Here is a 20,201-nt window from a genome sequence, read left to right on the forward strand (position 1 = left end):
ATCTTCAGATGGCCCAGTCTAGGCCTAACGGTCTGTCACTTAAGAGGAGTCCATCTTGAGGCCTTCTTGAAGATTTTAACATTGCTAAGAAGACTCAATCATGCGATTTCGCCGAGCATGACGACTCAATCGCCATTCCAGAATAGTCTCAGCAAATATATCTACAGCTACACATAATTACCTAGCTTAGTAGGCTAGGCAATAGGGTATCTCTTCTATACTATGGAAGTACCTTTGCTTGACTATTGGCCAAATGATACGACCATCTAATACTAAGCTCCATCCTTCGTCGTATTTGCAGCAGTATTTCCAGAAGCCTAGGGGTTGGCTTCCAAAAGAATCGGACCATCCGAACAGAAAACATTGCCATGATGTTCAGCTCCGGCTGCAATGCCTCTACCGACCTACCTAACCTAGCAGGTGCTTAGAAATCCACATGGCACACACAAATCTACACATGGACTCCAAGGGACGGATGTATGTGCTCTAGAGGAACGAAGATCCGAGCGGATGAGCCAACATCGTGACGAGACTTCTGATATTTACCATGGATCTGATCTAAACAAGGGAGAGGTTAATTACATCGATCCCGAACCAAGAAAACGCAGCCACGCTAAGCCCTGTTGCGATAAATTTAACGACAACGATGCGTACCCCGTAAGAACCGGTAAGAAAAGCAGGACATTTTCTTTTTACTATCGTTGTAGATGCCAGCGATCCTCGCTACCCAGAGCTCGTGAGTGGTCGTCTGTTTGCTCGGATACGCCATTGAGCGTCCATTAAAGATTTACTATGGACCTAGTTAGGTAGGAGGTTAGGTTAGCAGGATAGATGGACAGATACCGGGTTGTTATACTGTTGGCTTGATCTCACGATCAAAGACCGACAAGACCGACAAGACCGAAGTGGTGACCGTAGTTCACATACATAGCTGTGTACGTGGTATGCATATAGGTATGTACTATGTAGGTATGTATGACATGTATATACTATATAACTGGAAGTATGTATATACATACATTTATGTCGAAGAATTAACCCTTTGTGTCACGGAATAATTCTTGGCATCGTATCGAATAGACTTCGAAGGGGTTATATAAATCTTCTCTAATAAGCAGCAACAAGGTTGACCGGTCCGGGATAAGAGTATACATACGCGTGCAACGTGACAGTCAGTTACATAGTAACTAGTTGCCTTAGATCTTTGATATGTGGACTATTCTATAACATGTACTATAGCGTATAAATTACGGGAAGTTAGTTTCTCCAGCTGAGTGTTCGTGGCTGGGGATGAAATGTTGGCGTTCATTGTATGTATGTATGTATAACCGAGAAGGTTGAAGATGACGATGGTACAATGCGTGTTGTACGATAGGTGGAAGTGAAATACTAGGTTAGGTTGTTAGTACGTACTACTAATAATACATACTTGGGAATGGGAATGCGAGATGTGGATACATCAAAGTAAAGTAGGCTGTTAAGAAGCAGGGGTATAAAGAGGCCCTGGATGGGTTGTCCCTATGACTCCCATAATTAAGGCTCGGGACCTTACCAAATTCGGCCAGTTTCGCTTACTTCCAGCCAATGATAAATTCTCCGGCTCGCTTCCCAATGTAACTGTACTAAAAATGTATTATCCTAGACTACATACTACCACGGTACAACTTACAAGGTCTGCTGCAACTGTAGGCACCAATTAATTCTTTTTCTTCTTCTCAAATGCATTTTCCTCACCTTTCCCCAGCACTTTCGTATGCCAATACCAACACCAACGCCAAACGCCAAACGCCAAAACCTGTCAGAACAATGAATGCCACTTCAGGTCCCTTCTTTTTAACACATTGTGCATAGTTATCATCCATCGTGTCTTTTTCCCGTCCCACGCTTGTTACACACACCGCTGAATTACAGCGCAACAACGGGGGAGCAATGAAGGCAATGAAGGCAATGAAGGTAATGAGACACCATCGTGTCCATGCAACGTTCGCTTGTCAAAACCCAATGGCCAAGGTAGCCTTCTACGGGACCGTGTTTCCTCCCTTAGATTCTTCGGTATCCCGATCTGCCCTCGGAATTTTGGCGTCGTAGAATGCATCTGCTGGGTCCTAATTTGCGTGGGACTACATGATACTAACATAGTACATGGGAATACATGGGAATACATGGAAATTGAAAGTCCCACAACAGCTTCTCCCCTTCTCTTACTCATGGAGTCATGGCATCTTTCATGCCAGCTCTCAGCCCGCACAGTTGCCGCACCTAGCTGGGATCATGGCCGCGAACCTTTGACGTACCTACACCTACACTACCTACCTACACTACCTACACTAGGTTATACTACACTAGGAAGGGTAGGTAGGTAAGGTAGCTCTGGGTAAGATGGGTAAGATGGGTAAAGCTGGGCTTCTCGAAGTCTGGAATCATTCGGTTGGCGCCTTGGCGTTCGGATGTCTCTTGATCCAAGTGGAACAACCATATCATGCTTCTCGTTTCACCTTGGAGGAATAACATGTCCTCCTCCCCTTCGACGCACATCATTGCAGCCACTTCAGATCGTCCGCTCCACTTTGTAACTTGCTTACGCTTCTTTTTAGGCGAGTATTGCCTGTTGCTATCTTAGTCTCCTTAGGAGCCGCGAGTCGGATGTCTTTCTTCGCCAGGCGAGAACGCCTCATTCGTCAGTACTCGAACTTACTACATTTCACATTAGCCTCACGAGAGCTGTCTATCGTCTCTTCAGACGTATCATATCCCGTAATACCGCTTTTTTCTTTACTTATGCCCTTGGTTGAATTCGTCCTCTTGGGACCCAGTCCGCCAGTATCACTCATCTACTAAGTTGCCATGTTGAGATCATCGTTCCAACTTTTTCTTCTCGCTCTCCCTCATAACCCCTTACCTCTCCGTCAGTATAGTTTCTCCTTCAAATATATATATTGTCTTCTGTGTAAGTCCAACAGGGACGATAAACATCCGCAACTCTGTAGATCAGTTGTCTGCGTATTCATAGATTGACATATTCCGGCATCGACCGATCCAACCGCGGGCCAAGACATTCATATCTCCTTTGAGTCGTTCCATGTTGGTTATCATCTCGGCATATCTACCTAGGTTGAGTATTGTCATTAATTATTATCCTTCACCGAGGAACAAGCATCCCGTCTCAACCTTCCCATTTAAGCCATTATCTGTGCCTCTTATAGCATACCATTGCCACCTATCAGAAATCAGATGCCACAGACACAAGTAATGCGTCGGACATCAAGCGTGGGATTAACGCTGCCAACCGACCCATACTCCGTCGTCGCAGCTACCGGCAATCCCTTCATCTCACTCCACATTCCCGACTCTGCTTCTTCCCAACCTCACCCGTCAAAAAGGGTCCTCGACGTACACGGCTTACCGCGTTCCACAAGATGGCTAATTTCACGTCCAAAAACTTCTTTTGTTGCACGGAATGACCGTTTGTCACCTTTCCCCTCCATGGATCGATCTCACCCTCTCGAGTCTATGCGTTCAGTAATTCGAAATGCTCTTCCAAATATTACTGTCGAGTCTATCAATCCATTGCCATCATGTCGACTCCTGCGGTTCTTCAGTGTTAAGGTCTCGGATGGCAGGACACTAATCCTCAGTCTGCCACCACCTCCCACACAGAGACTACTCCGGTCAGAGAGGTCTACAAACCTCTCAGAAACATTGGTAACCAAGTGGCTTCTTGAGACTGTGCTAGAAAATCCTGCCCAGGCTAGACATCTTGTCCCTGAGAGCACTGATATTCCTAGGCAAATCAAAGGGGAACCGCATAAGGATGAACAGAGAGCACGCCTCGAAGGGACAGAAGGCTCGAGAAGGGATCTGCTCAGGTTCCTTCCCGTCCCCATCATCCACTCGCCCTCATCAGCAGAGTTAGGTTCTCCTTTCAACATATTCGAGCCAACGGGAGGGGTCTCTATATCCGAACTCCTGGCACCTTTAACGCCATCCGAGAAAAAGGGGGTGGACTTTCAACAGGGTCAGTTTGTGCGATGGATCTCGGGGTTCACATCACCGAATAAGTCTTTCGGGCGAATCGTAGCGGTATTAAACCCAGAACCACCGTCTACCGATTCATCTGGAACGCAACCGGCTGGCTTTGGTGTCCATGGTGCTGAAAGCTGGAGACATACTTTCCACTCTTTATTAGAAGGTGTATTAAGAGACGCGGAGGATATGGCCGTGGCCATCAGCTACGAGCCAATCAGGGGTTACTTTAACAGGTTGGGCCACTTCTTGGATGGTGTGACCACTGCTCGACTAGTTATACTGGATGCGAGCGATGAATCCAATATTCGAGTATCAAGATCAACTAAATTCAACAGTAAGGAGCACGACACAAACCCGCAACAGCAACCATCTAGCCGAGAAACGGAACGGGGAGAGAATAGAGCCACGACTGAGGAACGGATAGAAGGACGGAACCAAGGAGGCGAGGGAAGAAGGCTATCTGAAGCGCGGCAACCAACCATTTCCGTCACGGGTCTTTGCGACTGGAGCAATTGCATCTTTGGCGATCCCCTTATTGCCGAAGTATTCAGCCAGGGACCTTCGAGCGAGTTTCTGCGCGGTTTCCGAAACGTCCGAGGACTAGATACTTCTCCCGACCCGAGAAGTCGTGGAGAATCCGAGAGCAATGAAGATATTCTCATTGAGGATTACGAGACCGCCCATATTCGCCTGTTGTTGTACGAGTGTTACCACGCTACGGTAGGCGTGGTGAAGCAATTCTACCGACCGGGTCCCAATAGCAGCGACCGCGAGATCGTAGCACGTAAGCGCTTAGCAGCCGCGCTGAGGAAACTCGAAGACGTGGATGAGGACGCAGCAGTAAAGAGGCCGAGAAGGCCCAGTGCCAACGTGGAGGCGTGGCCCGTCAAGAAGACGAAAGGGAATACGGATACGGATACGGATAATCGTAGTCCTAGTCCTAACGCGGAAAGCGATCATGAGATCGAGAAAACATCAACAGCCGATGTAGGCAAAACGCCAGGAGCAAGAGGCGGAGGTTCATCGAGAAGAACAAGCGAGGCAATACAAGGCACGCGCAATGTGTTGGTGGGCCACGGGAAAAGAGAAACATAAAGGGGGGGGGGGGGGCATACGGGGATGTTTTGTGTATCTTACCTACTACCTACTACCTACCTACTACCCTAGGTTAGCTTACATCCTGTATCCTGTGCTACCTACATATTCCAGCTATCCAGCCCTAGGCACGCGAGACTACATATTGCCAGCTATGAGAAATGAAGAGCACAAAGTATATGCACGCTTCTTCTTTGCACTACCTACCACTCTTTTTTCCTTTCTAAGTACTTTCCCATTCCCCTGGGTTTTAGTTCGGTTCGGTTCGGTTCGGTTTGATTTAGTTCGGTTTGCCTTCGCCCTACATATCTGTCCTGTCTCCTGTCTGTCTACTACATGTATATATATGTAATGTATGTAATGCGGTGACACGACGTAACAGCGTAGGTAACATAACAACAGCCTCCCGCACGTGTTTGGGCACCCACTCCACTCCACTCCACTCCACTCCACTTTCCGCCTCGTGTCTCTCGATCCTCTCCTCGCCTCGCCTAGCCTAGGCCTCCCTTCCCCTTCCATCCACCCCACCCTACCCCGTCATGTTTCTGTCTTTGTGTATCACGAAAGCAGGACCCTAATTTCGCCTGTCGTCCTAGGGAACAGCGCCCTGAGACTCGGAGGCCCTCCTCCCCCTTCTTCCCCACGTGCCCCCACGTGTCCGTGTCCGTGCCCGCCTTTCCGCTCCAGCTCCTCCTCCTCGGCTAACTCGTCCGCGGCGATGAGCAATTCCTCGACGTGCTCAAAGTCCACGCAGAACTTATCCGCGGCTTCCTCCGTGATCTCGCGCGCCAGCTTCGCGTCCTGGAGGTGCTTGACGTTCTCCATGGCGTCCATGACGGCCGAGGGCAGGAAGTCGTCGAGGCCTTGGCTGGCTTGCGCGAGAGCTTCGGGGCGCAGGGCGTCGAGAGAGGTGACCTGGGCGACGTCTTCCTCTTTGGTGTCGCTAAGAGGCGCTAGGGCCGTTAAAAGGGGCTCGAGGGCGGATTCGGTCCGGAAGAACGCGTACTGGCTTTCGACGAGTTTGGAGGCGTGGTCGTCGATGGCTGAGGCGAGGCGGTCGACGCGGGTGCGCGTGAAATCTAAAAAGGGGTTCAGAGCGCTTTTGGCTGCGAGGAGGCAATTGACGAGGAAGATGGAGTTGGAAGGGGGCGAGATGTTTCGTGACATGTTTTCGCAGCCTGACATAAAGGGGTCGAATGACTCGGCGAGGATAGGTTCAAAGTCGGCCTCGCGATCGCCTCCCGAGGAGAGCGAGGTCTCGTAGGTCTTCATTATGGCATTGAGTTGCTTGAGCGCATCCTGTAGAAAGTCCGGTGGTCCGAGGTCTGACGGCGTGTGCTGGAACTCTCCCTCGAGGGTTATGATGTGATCCCGCATTAATGAGCGGAACTGCCGTAACGCTTCTGACTCTAGGTTGGTCATCGCCTGTAGGAGCACCGAGTCTTCGCCAAGCAACTTCGAAAACGTCACTCGGTAGAATCCAAGGAGGTTCGCCAATTTGTATGCAAGGATGGTCTCCTCGTTGGTCTGTATGACCTGCTCGACTCGCTGCCTCAGAATGCGAGCCGCTCCAGATACATCCCTATCAACCAAATCATTCAGGGCCTTCACAGCATCAAACTCTGCGGGCCCGTCTGACTCATCGGCCATTAATCCCCACAGCTCGTTCTCGCGTCCCTCCTGGATTCCTTTGGCTATCTCGTTTCCGTCGGAAATAAACAAAATCTCGAGAGCCTCCCGCTCGCTGACTGCGGCAGAATGTGTCCACGCCAGCATATCTCCAATATAACGTAATGTATCGTGAGCTACTAGCTCGATCGGCTTTACAGAGTTGTCCTTTGCACCGGATGCCGATGTTCCCGTGAGTGCCAGATAGAAAGCATCAGAAAGGATGTGCTCTCTAGCTTCTGCAAAGTAATCCAAACAGTTTTGAAAAAGGGATGGCCGTTCAGCAAGTACACGAATAGCCCGACGAACAGACGAATTAATCTGAGGATTTTCTAGGTTGAGCGTCTTAAACTCCTTCTGAACCCAGCGATACAATTTCTGAAAAGCCTGGTTTAAGTATTTGGAGGTTTGGTCCATTATTTCAAGGCCAAGGGTCTGACTTTCGAAACCAAGTAGGAACTCGCAATCCTTCCGGATGCGCTTTGCCTTGGATAGGACAGCAAAGAAACGATCATCGACAGGCTCGGCTGATATAGTTAAGGACGCCACCTCATCGTCAGATAGAACGAAATGCTCGCGGAAGGCTTTCAAGACCTGTTGTTTTGTCTCAATATTCTGTCTCTGAGTCATGAGAGACGATGCTTCCTCGAGCATGGTCGATGTCGAGCCGTGAGCGGTGATCACGTGGGTTCTCATCTCCTGGTAGCTCTTATTGAGCTTTTCAATGGTAGTACCAATCCTCCTTAACTGGTCAGCTACCCGGCCGAATTCGGATATAATTTTGCCATTGCTGTCGATAACCTCCTTCTGGACATCAAGACGTAATTGCCTCCGAGCCTCAGGACTGTTGGTGATGCCACGCTCATCTAGCAAAGCAAGAGACTCGCGGAACTCGGCATCTGCGTATGATGTTGAAAGTACAGATGTCACTTTATATGATAGCGGATTCGATGATCGTCCTACTAATGCTGCAGTTGAAGTACCTAAAGGCGACGATGATCTTATGGATAGATCATCCCGTCCTGGTAGACCGGGCGAGCTGGGGCCATCTGAGGCCATTATTTTTTGATTATTTAATATTTTAATATGATTATTCAATATAACTAACGGAGGGTTCGTCAATATCGATGCATGTTAATAAGTTAAATTGAGAAGATAAAACGACACCTGGGAAAGGATGGCTGACAGCTGCACATGTGGGTACTACTACATATACCATGGTGTACCTGTAAGCACTGGCATGATCCCTGTCAAATGACTTCACTCACGCGGACATAGTTATTGTACTATAAGTACGTACACAAGTACGTGGGATTGCATGCATGTGTGCCTATTAACGCGTGCGGCTGCCTCGTGGAGTTGAAGCACTTGAGAAGCACGTCAAGCAAGTCCAGTTGACCCATTTAAGCATTTAAGCATTTAAAAATCATACATACCTACATACCTATGTACATCTATGTAGTTTGATAACCTACCAAGGTACATATTACTAGTACCTACCTGTACTTACTTCTTGTTTCGTGCGTCATAGCTTTGGGCATGTAATCAAACGTTATTTGTCTTCAATCTTACCTGACCTACTTCTAACAGTACCTACCTAGGGTAGAACATCAATACATAGGCACCTACCTACCTACCTGCCTATCTATCTATCTATCTATATTATCTACATCTTGTATTTTGCATATACCCAACAGTCACCATTCATCCGACTTATTCATACCTACATATACAAGCTTGATCATGGTAAGGATACGAACTTGATCTCGTTTACACCTAACTGGAAAGCCAACAAACGCCCACGCCCACGTCCTTTATACGCACTCTACATGCACTTAAAACTCATGATCCGATACGATGCCTCCTAGTCTCTTTTCCAACCTCATCCCATCCGGCGAGAACCGACCCATGTACGATCGACTCGGAGATCATGATGACGATATCGAGAGTAGAGCCGGCCTTGACGTTGACGAAGAGAACCTTGCTCATCACTTTCGCGATGATGAAATAGATCATACCGATGGTCTTGGTCTCGAAGATAGCCGCGCCTCCCCACCTCGTAGCCTTCTTGCTACTCCAGGCGAACCTCATCATGGCATCACAAGAACGGGAAGACAGGAGATGAGACCGCGATGGCTCATGCCTGACGACGATGGCGATAATGACGTTCCTGCTTCTCTGCTAGTTGAGGGGCCCGAACCCCCTATGAGCAGGTCCAACCCACGCAGAAGTAGCCCCAAGCAGTCACGAAATCCTAGACATCCCTCGAACCGAAAAATACAAGCACAGTGGGAGACTGCGCAGGCGCAACAGAGGTTACACGATGATGACGACTATGGCCCACGGCATGGCCAGCATCAAGCAGGGCCTTCTACGAGGAGACCAGGGTTTACTGGGAGTCCAAAAGACAAGGCTATGTTCAGATGGGCCAACGTCTCCAACCTCGACGTCTTCATTAGAGATGTCTACGACTACTATTTGGGAGCAGGAATGTGGTGTATCCTGCTCGAGAGGTTTCTGCACTTAATGTAAGGCTTCCCCTTTACCGTGACATCTGCCTTTTGAATTCGTGAGCTCACATTTGACAGGAAGGTCGCCTTTGTAGCAACTTTGCTCACCCTGATATCGCAGTGTATAGATTACAGTAAACTCCGAGATAGCAAGAGTCTGTCGCAGATCATGATTCCTCAGTGTACTAAGCACATGTGGGGTATCTGGAACTTGACCCTCTGGGTCTGTAGCTTCTACTTTGTCTGGAAGACTATCCAGTGGATTCTCGACGTACCCCGCCTCATGCACATACGCGATTTCTTCGTCTATCTCTTAGATATCCCCGAAGAGGATATGCAGACCGTATCTTGGCAAGATGTCGTTTCCAAGATCACTGCCCTCCGTGATGAGAATGTGAAGACGGCTACCAACATCACACCATCCCAGCGACGCTTTTTGTCCAAGCAGCTAGGACCGCATATGGCCAGCCAATCAAAAGAGAGACTCGACGCTCATGACATTGCAAACAGGTTGATGAGACGAGAAAATTACATTATAGCTCTCTTCAATAAAGATATACTAGACCTAACAGCTCCGCTTCCGTTTCTACGAAATCGGCAACTATTCTCCAAGTCGCTCGAGTGGACCGTTCAGTTCGGCGTTCTAGACCTCGTCTTTAACGAAGGCGGTCAGGTGCATCAACGTGTACTGAAGTCCGATCATCGGGGACATTTGAGCAGGGACATGCATACGAGGTTTGTTTTTGCTGCGTTCATGAATCTCATCTTTGCCCCTTTTCTCGCCTCGGCGCTTGTCATCGACTTCATTTTCACATACTACAACGTGAGTATCTATTCTCCTTGTATTCAAGTTCGATTCTGCTTTCCTACCTTCCTACCTACTCACATCTTATCTAGGAATTCAAAACCAACACTTCGTCGTTGGGGGCTCGACAGTACACACCTCTTGCAAGATGGAAATTTCGAGAGTTTAACGAACTCCCTCACCTTTTTGAGGAGCGTCTCAATATGTCCTATCCGTTCGCAAAGCACTATATCGATCAGTTTCCAAAGAAAAAGACGGAGTCAGCTGCTCGGACGATACAATTCTTTGCTGGTGCGCTCATAGCCGTTATTGCCATCGTTGGGTTTTCCGATCCAGAGATGTTTGTTGACTTTGAGTTGTTTCCTGGGATGAACGCGTTTGCTTTTGTTGCGCTCATGACAACGACGTGGGCGGTCGCTCGTGGGATGATATCGGAAGAAAACGATGTGTTTGATCCCGAGTTTGCGATGCAGAATGTCATCGAATACACGCATTACCAACCAGACCAATGGAAGGGCCGACTCCACAGCTACGAGGTTAAAGCTGATTTCTCCGAGTTCTACAAGCCAAGGATCATTATCTTCCTGGAGGAGATCTTTGGCGTTTTGATAACGCCTCTCGTACTCTTCCTGAGCTTGCCGAAATGCAGCGATCAAATCATCGACTTCTTCCGCGAATTCACGATTCACGTCGATGGATTAGGCTATGTTTGTTCGTTTGCAGTCTTTGATTTCCAGAAGGACCAACGGATCAGCAAACCCCAGCAACAGGCGAACGTAAGCGATGCTCGCGAAGATTATTATGCTACCAAACATGGCAAGATGCAGGCCTCGATGCATGGATTCTTAGATAATTATGTCTACCACCCGAGAACCGGACTCCCGGGCACTCACGGTTTAGGACCAGCCGGACGTCACCAGTTTCACCCCCCACCTAACTTTCCAGGCTTGATGTCGCCAACTCTGGCCGCGGATATGCGGTCATCACGTATTGGATCTGGTGAACGACCGCGAAGTCGAGCACCTACGAACCCCCAGCCCCTCGCCAAAACACCGCGCTTCGGGCCAGCCTTCGCACCCTCGCCCATGGCCTCGATGCTTCTTGACCCCCACCATCAACCCTCGGCTTCCTTCACAACTAACCGCACCCCGAAGCGTGCGCGCCAGCAGCGCGGGCCATACCCGATTCCGGGCCCGAATACCATCGAAGAAGCCATGGAAGACGCTACCGCATCCAGGAATGTCATGCGCCGACGAGACACGAACTACACAGACGAAGGCGACGTCGAGGAGAGCGTTGCGCGTCTAGGTGAATCAACATGGGAGGGTTCGCCTGGTCATGGGCTCAGTAGGGAGGGTAGTACTGCCACGGACGGCGACGATGGACCGGGTGTCGTGACTATGCTGAAGCAGTTCCAGCAAGCGCACATGAACCAGCGAGGTGTTATGTGAATGCCCCTTTTTGGTAGTACTTGGCCTCATTTTTGCGGACTAAGTTGCTTACTCGATTGGTTGATGGACTACGTAGATAGTAGTCGGGGTCGACTTGAGCGATCACAGCGGAATACAGGTATGGGAAAGGAGTATAAGGGTTCCACGGTTTACTACGGTTTACCTACGACAATGGTTACGGTCACGGTCACGGTGTTTTTTGTTTGTTTGTTTGTTTGTTTGGCATTCGAAGCTGGACACTTCCAGGCAGATTAGTACTAGCATAAACATCATATGCATGATACATGGGGTACACATTACATTACACTACACTACATATATTCAGTAGGTAGGTAGGTATGTAGCAGATACCAATACACACACACACACACACACACACACACACACACACACGCCCAAGTTACAGTAGGTGGGAATAGATGATTACCACTTTTATAGGTGCTAAGGCATGTTCACATAGGTATATAATCTACCTACCTAATCTATCTATCTATTTATACCCTATTATCTAGGATCTATGTAGAAGTCAATATACCGGTACATTGGATATAAGACCTACGTAGTTAGTAGTACGCAGTTGAACAAGGATATCGAAGGTCTATGTACAATACCTAGGAAGTATCTAGTAAGTCAGGGGGTTCTGTTGCTTTGACGCTTTACGTTTGTTTACATTTGGTAACGAACTTTTTCATGCTCGTATCCCCCCTTACCACCTCACAACACAAAAGGGGGGTTGCTTGCATGTACGGATTTGGTATACCAATAGGAGATCTAATAAGAACTACTTCTGGGTTGTATTCCCCCAAAGTTGTAAAATATCGTCACGGAAGTCTTGGAATATATGAACGTGAGAAGCCGAATGCTCGGCCATGGTATTGAAAAGTTTAAGGACAGAAAAACAATGCTACTAATGACTTTTTTCCCCGGCCCCCTTAGTTGTAAGTAGACAAGATGCCAGGAGGTCTATGCTAACCTAGAGCCTTACCCCAGATCTACATGTCTTTTTTTCCGAGCCCAAGTTATGCACACAAAACTTTTGGTCCCTTTTTGGTTCCTTTTGATGATGCCCCTTTTATATCGGCTCCATTTTGGAAAAATAAAATTACTCCTATATGCTCCATTTCCCTCTTACCAAATGCAAATGCTACTTAATTTGTAGTCTGAGCTTGCTGTAGATTTAGGTGGAAACTTCGAATAATGGAGTCAGCATCATCGATGGCTATCGGTCTCACATCAGCCAACGCCTTGATCTTGGAGGTACTACAAGTAATCACGTTAGTCCTAGTCTCCAAGCAGTTAGGATTCGAGTTAGTCACGTACCATTCCTTGACCTGCTCATCCGTCATCGATAAACCGAGCTGTGTAACTCGAGTCTTGACGGCATTCCAGCCTGTTAGGCGGGAGGCGAAGTGTACGTAGCGCGTCAAGCCAAAATCCGCGGGGTTCAGAATTTCGTATGTGGAAGGGTTGTTCAAGATGGCCTTGGCACTGTAACGTTTAACATTAGCGATTATCCTTTGAAGGGAGCGGCAAAAATCAAGACAATATGCTTACTGGATACCGGCCTTGTGGGTAAAGGCACAGAACCCGGTGATAGGGTTGTTGAAAGGGGTGTTGATCTCTACCGCCTCAGCGACCATATCCTCGATCTATATTTTGTCAGTCTAATGACCACAGGCACATGTAAATGTGGCAAACTAACCTCCTTGATCATGCTAAGCTTGTACTTGCTCTTGACATAATCAGGGCTCGTGACCACCATACGTGCTAGGAAGCCGCCAAGAGGCGTGATGCCATTTCGTTCACCGACTGTAAAGTGTTAGTGATTGCAATTCTTTGGAACACACCTTTCTCTTCAAAGGAAAAGCTGCAAATACATACTTCCGAGCACGCTAGTATCAACGTGTGTTGCACCACCCTCAAGAGCACAGAAGCTGGAAACCAAGTCAGCTACTAAAATCTATACTCCGATCAAGGGAGAGGACACCTACGCATTGGCAATAGCACAGCCAGTGTCATTGTGGAAATGGGTCTCGATATCGCAAGCTTGTGGATGAGTTAGTAGATATAATTTGATAAAAGATATCACGGCAACTTACAAACCACGCCTCTCAAGGTTCGGACGAGCTGTATCTATTGTTAATGCGGTTTCAACCATGGGCAGATCTGAGCTACTCACCTCGTATACTTGGCGGGGGCTGGCGCAGCCAACTGTATCAGCAATGCCGACACGGTTGACGCCGACTTTGTCTACGGCATTGTAAAGAGATAGCAGATCTACTAGATCTGATCGGAACGAGTCCTCACTCGAGACTATGCGGTGTTAGCCAATATTTGCCAATGTTTGCGGTTTTCAAAAGGATACTGGGAACATACATCGAACCTCGATATTCTTAGACTTGACGTATTGGACGACTTCCAAAGCGGCCTTGGTGATGAAGGCCATGTCCTTTCCATGGCTGTGCTCTCGAAGGAAGCTCGAGGTGCCGATGACAATATCCAAGCCGTCTACACCAGTGTCAATGGCCATTTGGACATCTCGCATATCGCAGCGGACATCTATGAGTCACAATTAGCTTGACGAGCAGAGTAGAATGCGTTCCGTGGTGACTCACGCGTCAAGATTTTGGCCTGAATAAAATGTATTAGCATAAAATTCACGAAGAAGGAATGCTAGAATGCGCACCTTAAGGCCAAGCTTGCAAATTTCGATACAATCCAAGCGTGATTGCTCAGAGGCGGCGGGGGAGGTGAGTTCGATATAGTCAACTCCAAAGGCATCGAGAGCTAAGCAACGGCTGCTATTTAGTAACTGTGGGAAAAAGAATATGTCGTCATGGGAGGGCTCGGCATACCTTTGGCACTAGAAAGGGAGTTGTTAGCTAGAAGAAGAAGAAAAATTTAAAGGACATGTTATATAACTAGCTGACTCACATGTTGATTTTGGTTTGTGTATCGAAGTAGGCATTGGCAAACTGTTCTCCTTCTATGTTGTTGTCAGTATGGGATTCGATCTCACGAGACGCTCGAGATGAAAAGGAAGAACGAACCGCGGAGAGTTGACTCAATAATCTTGAATTTTCCTACGTTGGACAAGAATTCGCCCGGGTTGGATTGGTATGGGTTTGAGCGGCGAACAGGAGATGAGCCATTGGTGCCGTTGGTGCCGTTTGTGCCGTTTGTGCCATTGGTGCCATTGGTGCCATTGGTGCCATTGGTGCCCTAGAAGATGGGAAACAAAGGTTAGGTCAGGTCAGATCAGATCAGGTCAAGAAGTGAAATAAGGATGACATGGAAAATTAGTGCTTCAACAAACAACGTACATTGCTGGCAGCTGGACTATCAGTACCACACATGTTTGATAATATGATAGTACGATGATCTAGATTATTTTATTGAGGTTTTGCGAGAAGAGGGATGAATAAAAAGAATAAAAGATAAAAAAAAAAAAGATAAAAGAGGATGGTAGAATTATACGTCAAATTTTTGGTGTCAAGAAAATTCTACTTTAAAAAGGTTCCAAGTTATGAATCACAGGTGACTGTGACTGTACTTTGTTACCCCACGTACGCCGGTCGTCGGTACCCCAGTTCAGCGTAGCACCAAAGCCAACAGAAACCACCAACCCGAAGCCAATGTTGCCTCTGCGCGGGGCTCTCACGTGATCATATACCATTTAAATCCCTGTGAAGGGTATAAAAAAATATTTAGCCTGGTGGAGATGACGTATTAAAAACTCGAATTGACCAATCGCCAAGCTATGATTGAACCAGGTCTTTTTCAGGTCCCGCCTGCGGGCGAGTCTGGATTGATGCATACGGCAAAAGGAACCCCCACATGTGCACCTATATTGTTGCTGTATGTACATATATATGAATATAAGAATATATATCTAACTACCCTAGGCATAGAGAGAAAAAGGGAATAGAGAATGGAGGAGAATGGAGATGGGGTTCGGCCAAAAGGTCCATTTTTTGCTTAGACCCATCCAAGGGGAGATGAGATGCCGCATGTACGTGTGTATGTATGAAATTCATAGCAGGAAAACTAAATAATAGATCCCGGACTTCCCGAGGCATGATCATTGCAAAAGATCTAAAAGATCCAGGCTGAATCCATCCCAAACTTGGCTAATATGCATATATCGGTGGAGAAAAAGAAGGAAAGGAGTAGTTATGTACATGTAGGTTAGTGACTTCACTGACTTGAAGTTCAATTTAAACTCGTCGGGGGGATCAATATAATTCCTTATTACTTGTACGGCGTATCTAATATTGAACTGGTTCGAATATAACAAAAACTTAGCTCCTCCAACCCCTTCGATGGCATTCGATGTCGTGACGATAGGGCATTGCCCCGAAAACCTGAGCATCTAGGTAATTTTCTTGGTTTACCTGTTATGGACCCTGTACGCTACATATACAGACACAAGCAGGTATGCTGGAATTATTCCTTTCAAAGTTTCCTTCAAGACAGAAAATACTAGTGTAGCACTAGGTAATGAATGCACGAGCTTCGCCTAAGATACGACTGCCAACTAATGGCTACATAAATATATTGTCGAAACTACTACTGACTTCACGAAAAGGGATATATAAACGCTCTACGTAAGACGACTTCGAAGGACAGCCTATTCATCTAAGGTCGGAAGATGTTCAGCTATACAATATGAAATAAGAAGGCTTCAAAAGAGAGAGATATTCTTCGCCGGGTAGCCTTACTTACCTAACAGTAAGACGCCAAGGGGGTAAAATCGGGTATCCCGAATATCATCCACCATCATACGATGATTGCCCGATGGAACGAGGGGGATGTAACTACACAACCCCGGGTTTCAGGCCTGCAACGTGCAGAGCAGTAAGATCTACCTTCCCGTCGGGTCTTGATCATAGATTGAGATCATAGATCAGTGACTTTATCGACATGGAAGGATTCTAGAAGCCGTGATTGCGGGAAGAAGTCTTGCATGTGGAGGGTTAGTGGTTTTTTATACCTACCTAGCATGTAGGTACTGTATGTAGGTATAGTTATGTTGTCTTATCTGATCGCATCTCTCACATCATTTCCCATATTGGCGGCAGACCTCTAGTTATTACCTAAGTACTTTATACTAGCTACTACTACTACTACTACTACTTCTACCACTACTACTAATCTGTCAGACTGACCTCTATGCTTACACCTAGCATGATGATTTATTTACCTACATGTTCATCACCTTGGTATTTATGTTGATAGTTATTGACACCTTGGGAAAATAATGGAATAGAAGCTGAAGGATTGTATGCATTAAGTAGGTACCAGGTACCTTAAATGCAACGGTGTTATAAAGCCACATGGAGATTCAGCCTCGGCCTCAATATGTATGTATTAAATATTTATCCCTGCAAATCCGGGCTCCGAAATGCGCTGCGATCCAACTTTTTTTTTGGCTTTTTTAATTTTCAATGTTTTTTCACCTCGAAGAGGTTTTTATGCACAATGCTAAAGGTACCTTAGCTGCTAAAAGCTACCTAGTTGCCCAGCATTAACTATCCACTTGTACCACCAAATCAATTCATTCATCTACGTATTTGAGTCCGAATTATTTTCCCCATCATCATTTGAACTTCTTGCACTTTGAAGTTGTCGCATCCAAGGCGCTTACATAGTACCCTTCTATACTTCATATCCACTTCCCTTTCTTCATACCCAACCATCTTTTATTATTTCGCAACTCCTAACTGATCCTTTGCGAAATATTTTCCATCTTCCATTCTCGAGAATTCCGAATATCCGCCACTACCGGTTTCCTTAACCCGTAATATCTCTCATTTCGCCGTATCGTCTTGATATATAGGGCATATAGGGCGGGGACACTAACGGTCCAGCCGTTCGAGCCGTTCGAGTTGAAACCTGCGCGACTAACCACCCCCGAGTCCGCAAAGACGCAACCCTGGCGCTCCAACCGAAGGCCTTCGGCGAAGGCTCACCAGCTGTGGCCAAAATGGCCCAGCCTACAATCGTCGAACCCGTCGAGGATTACGAGTATGTCGCGATACCTTACCTTGGTGCCCCTGCAGCACTTACACACACATATATATATATGCATATATAAATATCAAATTGCTGACTCCTCCAGTTATGAGTCTCTGCCACCCAATTTCTCTCTGGCCCAGAATATGACCGCCGGTGCTTTCGCCGGTATAGCGGTACGCCTCGATTGCCCTTATTATCACAATTTTTGAAGCCAATTTGAGCGCCAACTAACAGGATAACAGGAACACACAGTCATGTACCCGATTGACGCTATCAAGGTGCGCGACCTTCGATCCTAACCGACCCTCCGTATTGGAACTAACGTAAGATATCCCTACAGACGCGCATGCAAATTATAAACCCCTCGGCGAACGCGGTATACAAGGGTGTGATCCAAAGCACTATGCGCGTGGCGAGCGGAGAAGGTGTCCTGAAACTCTGGAGAGGCATGTCTAGTGTGGTGGTTGGAGCCGGTAGGTCACTCGGAGAGTCAGAGAGAAGCTTGGCCAAAGGCATTTTCTCACTATCCCAACTGCTTAGGACCTGCACATGCTGTGTATTTCGCAACGTACGAGGCAGTAAAGCACTTGATGGGTGGTAATCGAGTTGGTGTCCACCACCCCCTCGCAGCAGGTAAGCCTAGACGATCCCAATTCCAACCTGATGTCTTGATGATACCGGATCTCTAACATATCTTTCCCTTGTTAGCTACGAGCGGAGCTTGCGCGACGATCGCTAGCGATGCACTCATGAACCCCTTTGACGGTATGTATGCTGGAGTGCCTTGTTGGAATTTAGAACAAGAGAGAAAAGGAAGAAAAGAACACTCTTCTAACTACAGCTATAGTCATCAAGCAACGCATGCAGATCCAACATTCTAGCAAAATGTATCGATCCATGACCGATTGCGCACGATACGTTTACAAGACGGAAGGTCTCTCGGCCTTTTACGTTTCTTACCCTACTACGCTCTCGATGACCGTACCCTTCACTGCACTGCAGTTTCTTGCATACGAGTCTATATCCACGGCTATGAATCCTAGCAAGAAGTACGATCCCTTTACGCACTGCATGGCGGGTGCCGTTGCTGGTGGGTTTGCAGCAGCATTGACGACTCCAATGGACGTGGTGAAGACGATGCTGCAGACCCGTGGTACTGCCACAGACTCCGAACTAAGATCGGTGAATGGATTTATGGCGGGATGCAGACTTGTAGTACAACGAGAGGGTTTCCGTGGATTTTTCAAGGGAGTTCGGCCGAGAGTGGTGACTACCATGCCGAGCACGGCCATCTGCTGGTCGGCGTACGAGGCATCCAAGTAAGTGCAGTCTTTGCAGTCTTTGCAGTCTTTGCAGTCTTTACATGCCTACTCTCGTTATATGATTTATGATTTATAATGATATGAACTAACATTCCTATACGTAGGGCTTACTTTATTCGCACCAACACTTCTTCTTCTTCCTCTGCTTCATCATCTACGTCTTCTTGATGGGGAATATTGGGCATGAAGTCGAAATTCGTTTTTTTTTCGAGGTATGCCACGCAGTCTTCACGCATAACCCCACAAATCGGCCCCCTTTCTTGCCGATCCTCCCGCCGTCAGCATATCTCCGAGGAATAAGGTAACCGAATCCGAGACCGTGAGAATATTTGCATCTCGCTTATGGTATGACAATTGCCAAGGTGATGACAGAACTTGGCTACTGGGGGCTTATGTGCCTCGTCATACGGAAAAGAAACGAAAATGAAATAAAACATAAAAAAAGAGAAAAGAAGAAAAAAAGATTGGTCCCATCTCACAGACTCGCCGAATATGCCGCAATGATTGTCAGGGAATCAATCTATAGGGATAAGGGATAACGATTCCTGGATAATTGCCATCATTGGTGCCCTCTGTGTGGGGATTCCGCCTTCGCACACTTCTGACCTACTCTCTTTTTTTCCGGGACCATCTTAAGATTTTTTACGAGCAATCGGAAAGAAAGGGAAGAGGGAGAATCTAAGAAAGAAAAGGCCAGGTGTTTGGCTAGACACTACTTGTACATAAAACTACTACTCTCTCCCCTTCCCCCCCTCCCTCTTCCCCTGGTGCCATCTCTCTATCGTCAAGATATTGACGTTGATGCTTGAAGGCAAAGGGACTTCGAATGATAATGGTAGGAATTTCGCGAAAGAAAGAAAGAGACGGCGTTTTATCACTCTGGGTTCTGTTCATTGTTGTTTGGTTGGGGTTGGCTTTCCTCTGCTCTCTTCTCCTCTCTCTGTGCGTCATGCTCGCCACGGATTGACAGTTAATGTTGGCTGGCTGACGGGCAAGTGAGTGGATAAGGAAGTGCAATGTGACGGCTTCTAAGGTTACGAGGATAATGATACCCGTCCCCATTTGAAAATCATTCTCAAACACTACAATGTACAGTAATTTCAAAGGGCAAACCCGTTTGGCCTCTCGAACGGCATTGAACGAACAGATGAATGAGACTAGGAATATGAAATGGAATGAGACGTTGAATCATCACGTTCAACATATCAACAAACTGGCTACTGTTTTTTCAACTTTATTGTTTCTTTTTTTTTCCTTCGTGACTGCTTAATAGGTCCCTAATACCTTATACCTTAACCCCCCTATG

The 20,201-nt window shown here is 47.1% G+C and overlaps 6 protein-coding genes across 6 annotated transcripts; 3 read left to right on the top strand and 3 right to left on the bottom strand.

Annotated features, from left to right (window-relative positions):
• Positions 1 to 1,694: 1,694 nt before the first annotated feature.
• Positions 1,695 to 2,426, bottom strand: GGS25DRAFT_74748 (uncharacterized protein). The gene is made up of 2 exons (XM_049265993.1): positions 2,145 to 2,426; positions 1,695 to 1,953 (listed from the first exon to the last, which is right to left on the bottom strand). The coding sequence occupies exons 1-2, from the start codon at positions 2,207 to 2,209 to the stop codon at positions 1,731 to 1,733; spliced, it is 288 nt and encodes a 95-aa protein (XP_049112029.1). The 5' UTR covers positions 2,210 to 2,426; the 3' UTR covers positions 1,695 to 1,730.
• An 823-nt stretch (positions 2,427 to 3,249) lies between these two features.
• GGS25DRAFT_525988 (uncharacterized protein) lies at positions 3,250 to 5,121 on the top strand (the record flags this gene model as incomplete). Its single annotated transcript, XM_049264902.1, has 1 exon — positions 3,250 to 5,121. The coding sequence occupies one exon, from the start codon at positions 3,250 to 3,252 to the stop codon at positions 5,119 to 5,121; it is 1,872 nt and encodes a 623-aa protein (XP_049112030.1).
• Positions 5,122 to 5,484: 363 nt separating this feature from the next.
• Positions 5,485 to 7,943, bottom strand: GGS25DRAFT_509388 (oligomeric Golgi complex subunit 6). The gene has a single exon (XM_049262557.1). The coding sequence runs from the start codon at positions 7,846 to 7,848 to the stop codon at positions 5,680 to 5,682; it is 2,169 nt and encodes a 722-aa protein (XP_049112031.1). The 5' UTR covers positions 7,849 to 7,943; the 3' UTR covers positions 5,485 to 5,679.
• Positions 7,944 to 8,133: 190 nt separating this feature from the next.
• GGS25DRAFT_509389 (APG9-domain-containing protein) lies at positions 8,134 to 12,038 on the top strand. The gene is given in 4 exon segments (XM_049262558.1): positions 8,134 to 9,317; positions 9,378 to 10,122; positions 10,197 to 11,922; positions 11,937 to 12,038. 3 exon segments carry the CDS (start codon positions 8,647 to 8,649, stop codon positions 11,553 to 11,555), a joined length of 2,775 nt encoding a protein of 924 aa, XP_049112032.1. The 5' UTR covers positions 8,134 to 8,646; the 3' UTR covers positions 11,556 to 11,922; positions 11,937 to 12,038.
• A 346-nt stretch (positions 12,039 to 12,384) lies between these two features.
• GGS25DRAFT_509393 (homocitrate synthase) lies at positions 12,385 to 15,156 on the bottom strand. Its single transcript, XM_049262559.1, has 15 exons — positions 14,879 to 15,156; positions 14,606 to 14,777; positions 14,490 to 14,541; positions 14,411 to 14,418; positions 14,242 to 14,342; positions 14,171 to 14,186; positions 13,932 to 14,114; positions 13,735 to 13,868; positions 13,655 to 13,682; positions 13,547 to 13,601; positions 13,437 to 13,489; positions 13,258 to 13,364; positions 13,110 to 13,204; positions 12,876 to 13,043; positions 12,385 to 12,815 (listed from the first exon to the last, which is right to left on the bottom strand). The coding sequence occupies exons 1-15, from the start codon at positions 14,909 to 14,911 to the stop codon at positions 12,704 to 12,706; spliced, it is 1,317 nt and encodes a 438-aa protein (XP_049112033.1). The 5' UTR covers positions 14,912 to 15,156; the 3' UTR covers positions 12,385 to 12,703.
• Positions 15,157 to 17,298: 2,142 nt separating this feature from the next.
• On the top strand, positions 17,299 to 19,153 carry GGS25DRAFT_74928 (mitochondrial RNA-splicing protein MRS3). Its single transcript, XM_049265994.1, has 8 exons — positions 17,299 to 17,582; positions 17,677 to 17,746; positions 17,816 to 17,851; positions 17,914 to 18,046; positions 18,114 to 18,206; positions 18,282 to 18,338; positions 18,421 to 18,892; positions 19,000 to 19,153. The coding sequence occupies exons 1-8, from the start codon at positions 17,542 to 17,544 to the stop codon at positions 19,061 to 19,063; spliced, it is 966 nt and encodes a 321-aa protein (XP_049112034.1). The 5' UTR covers positions 17,299 to 17,541; the 3' UTR covers positions 19,064 to 19,153.
• The last annotated feature ends 1,048 nt before the right edge of the window (positions 19,154 to 20,201 follow it).

This window comes from Hypoxylon fragiforme (genome assembly GCF_022984875.1).
Source record: "Hypoxylon fragiforme strain CBS 206.31 chromosome Unknown GGS25scaffold_10, whole genome shotgun sequence".
Lineage (NCBI taxonomy): Eukaryota > Fungi > Ascomycota > Sordariomycetes > Xylariales > Hypoxylaceae > Hypoxylon > Hypoxylon fragiforme.

Bases quoted from the DNA above. Each gene is read 5' to 3' on its own strand.
- GGS25DRAFT_74928 (XM_049265994.1), top strand. From the start codon at position 17,542: ATGGCCCAGCCTACAATCGTCGAACCCGTCGAGGATTACGA. The intron at 17,583-17,676 runs GTATGTCGCGAT...TGACTCCTCCAG, and splicing joins GAACCCGTCGAGGATTACGA to TTATGAGTCTCTGCCACCCA. The intron at 18,207-18,281 runs GTAAGCCTAGAC...TTCCCTTGTTAG, and splicing joins CCACCACCCCCTCGCAGCAG to CTACGAGCGGAGCTTGCGCG.
- GGS25DRAFT_509388 (XM_049262557.1), bottom strand. From the start codon at position 7,848: ATGGCCTCAGATGGCCCCAGCTCGCCCGGTCTACCAGGACGGGATGAT.
- GGS25DRAFT_509393 (XM_049262559.1), bottom strand. From the start codon at position 14,911: ATGTGTGGTACTGATAGTCCAGCTGCCAGCAAT. The intron at 13,683-13,734 runs GTGAGTAGCTCA...CAATAGATACAG, and splicing joins GCCCCCGCCAAGTATACGAG to CTCGTCCGAACCTTGAGAGG. The intron at 13,490-13,546 runs GTAGGTGTCCTC...CTTGGTTTCCAG, and splicing joins GGCTGTGCTATTGCCAATGC to CTTCTGTGCTCTTGAGGGTG.
- GGS25DRAFT_74748 (XM_049265993.1), bottom strand. From the start codon at position 2,209: ATGAGTAAGAGAAGGGGAGAAGCTGTTGTGGGACTTTCAATTTCCATG. The intron at 1,954-2,144 runs ATGTACTATGTT...GTGTCTCATTAC, and splicing joins ATGTATTCCCATGTATTCCC to CTTCATTGCCTTCATTGCCT.
- GGS25DRAFT_509389 (XM_049262558.1), top strand. From the start codon at position 8,647: ATGCCTCCTAGTCTCTTTTCCAACCTCATCCCATCCGGCGAGAACCGA. The intron at 9,318-9,377 runs GTAAGGCTTCCC...CACATTTGACAG, and splicing joins GAGAGGTTTCTGCACTTAAT to GAAGGTCGCCTTTGTAGCAA. The intron at 10,123-10,196 runs GTGAGTATCTAT...CATCTTATCTAG, and splicing joins TCATTTTCACATACTACAAC to GAATTCAAAACCAACACTTC.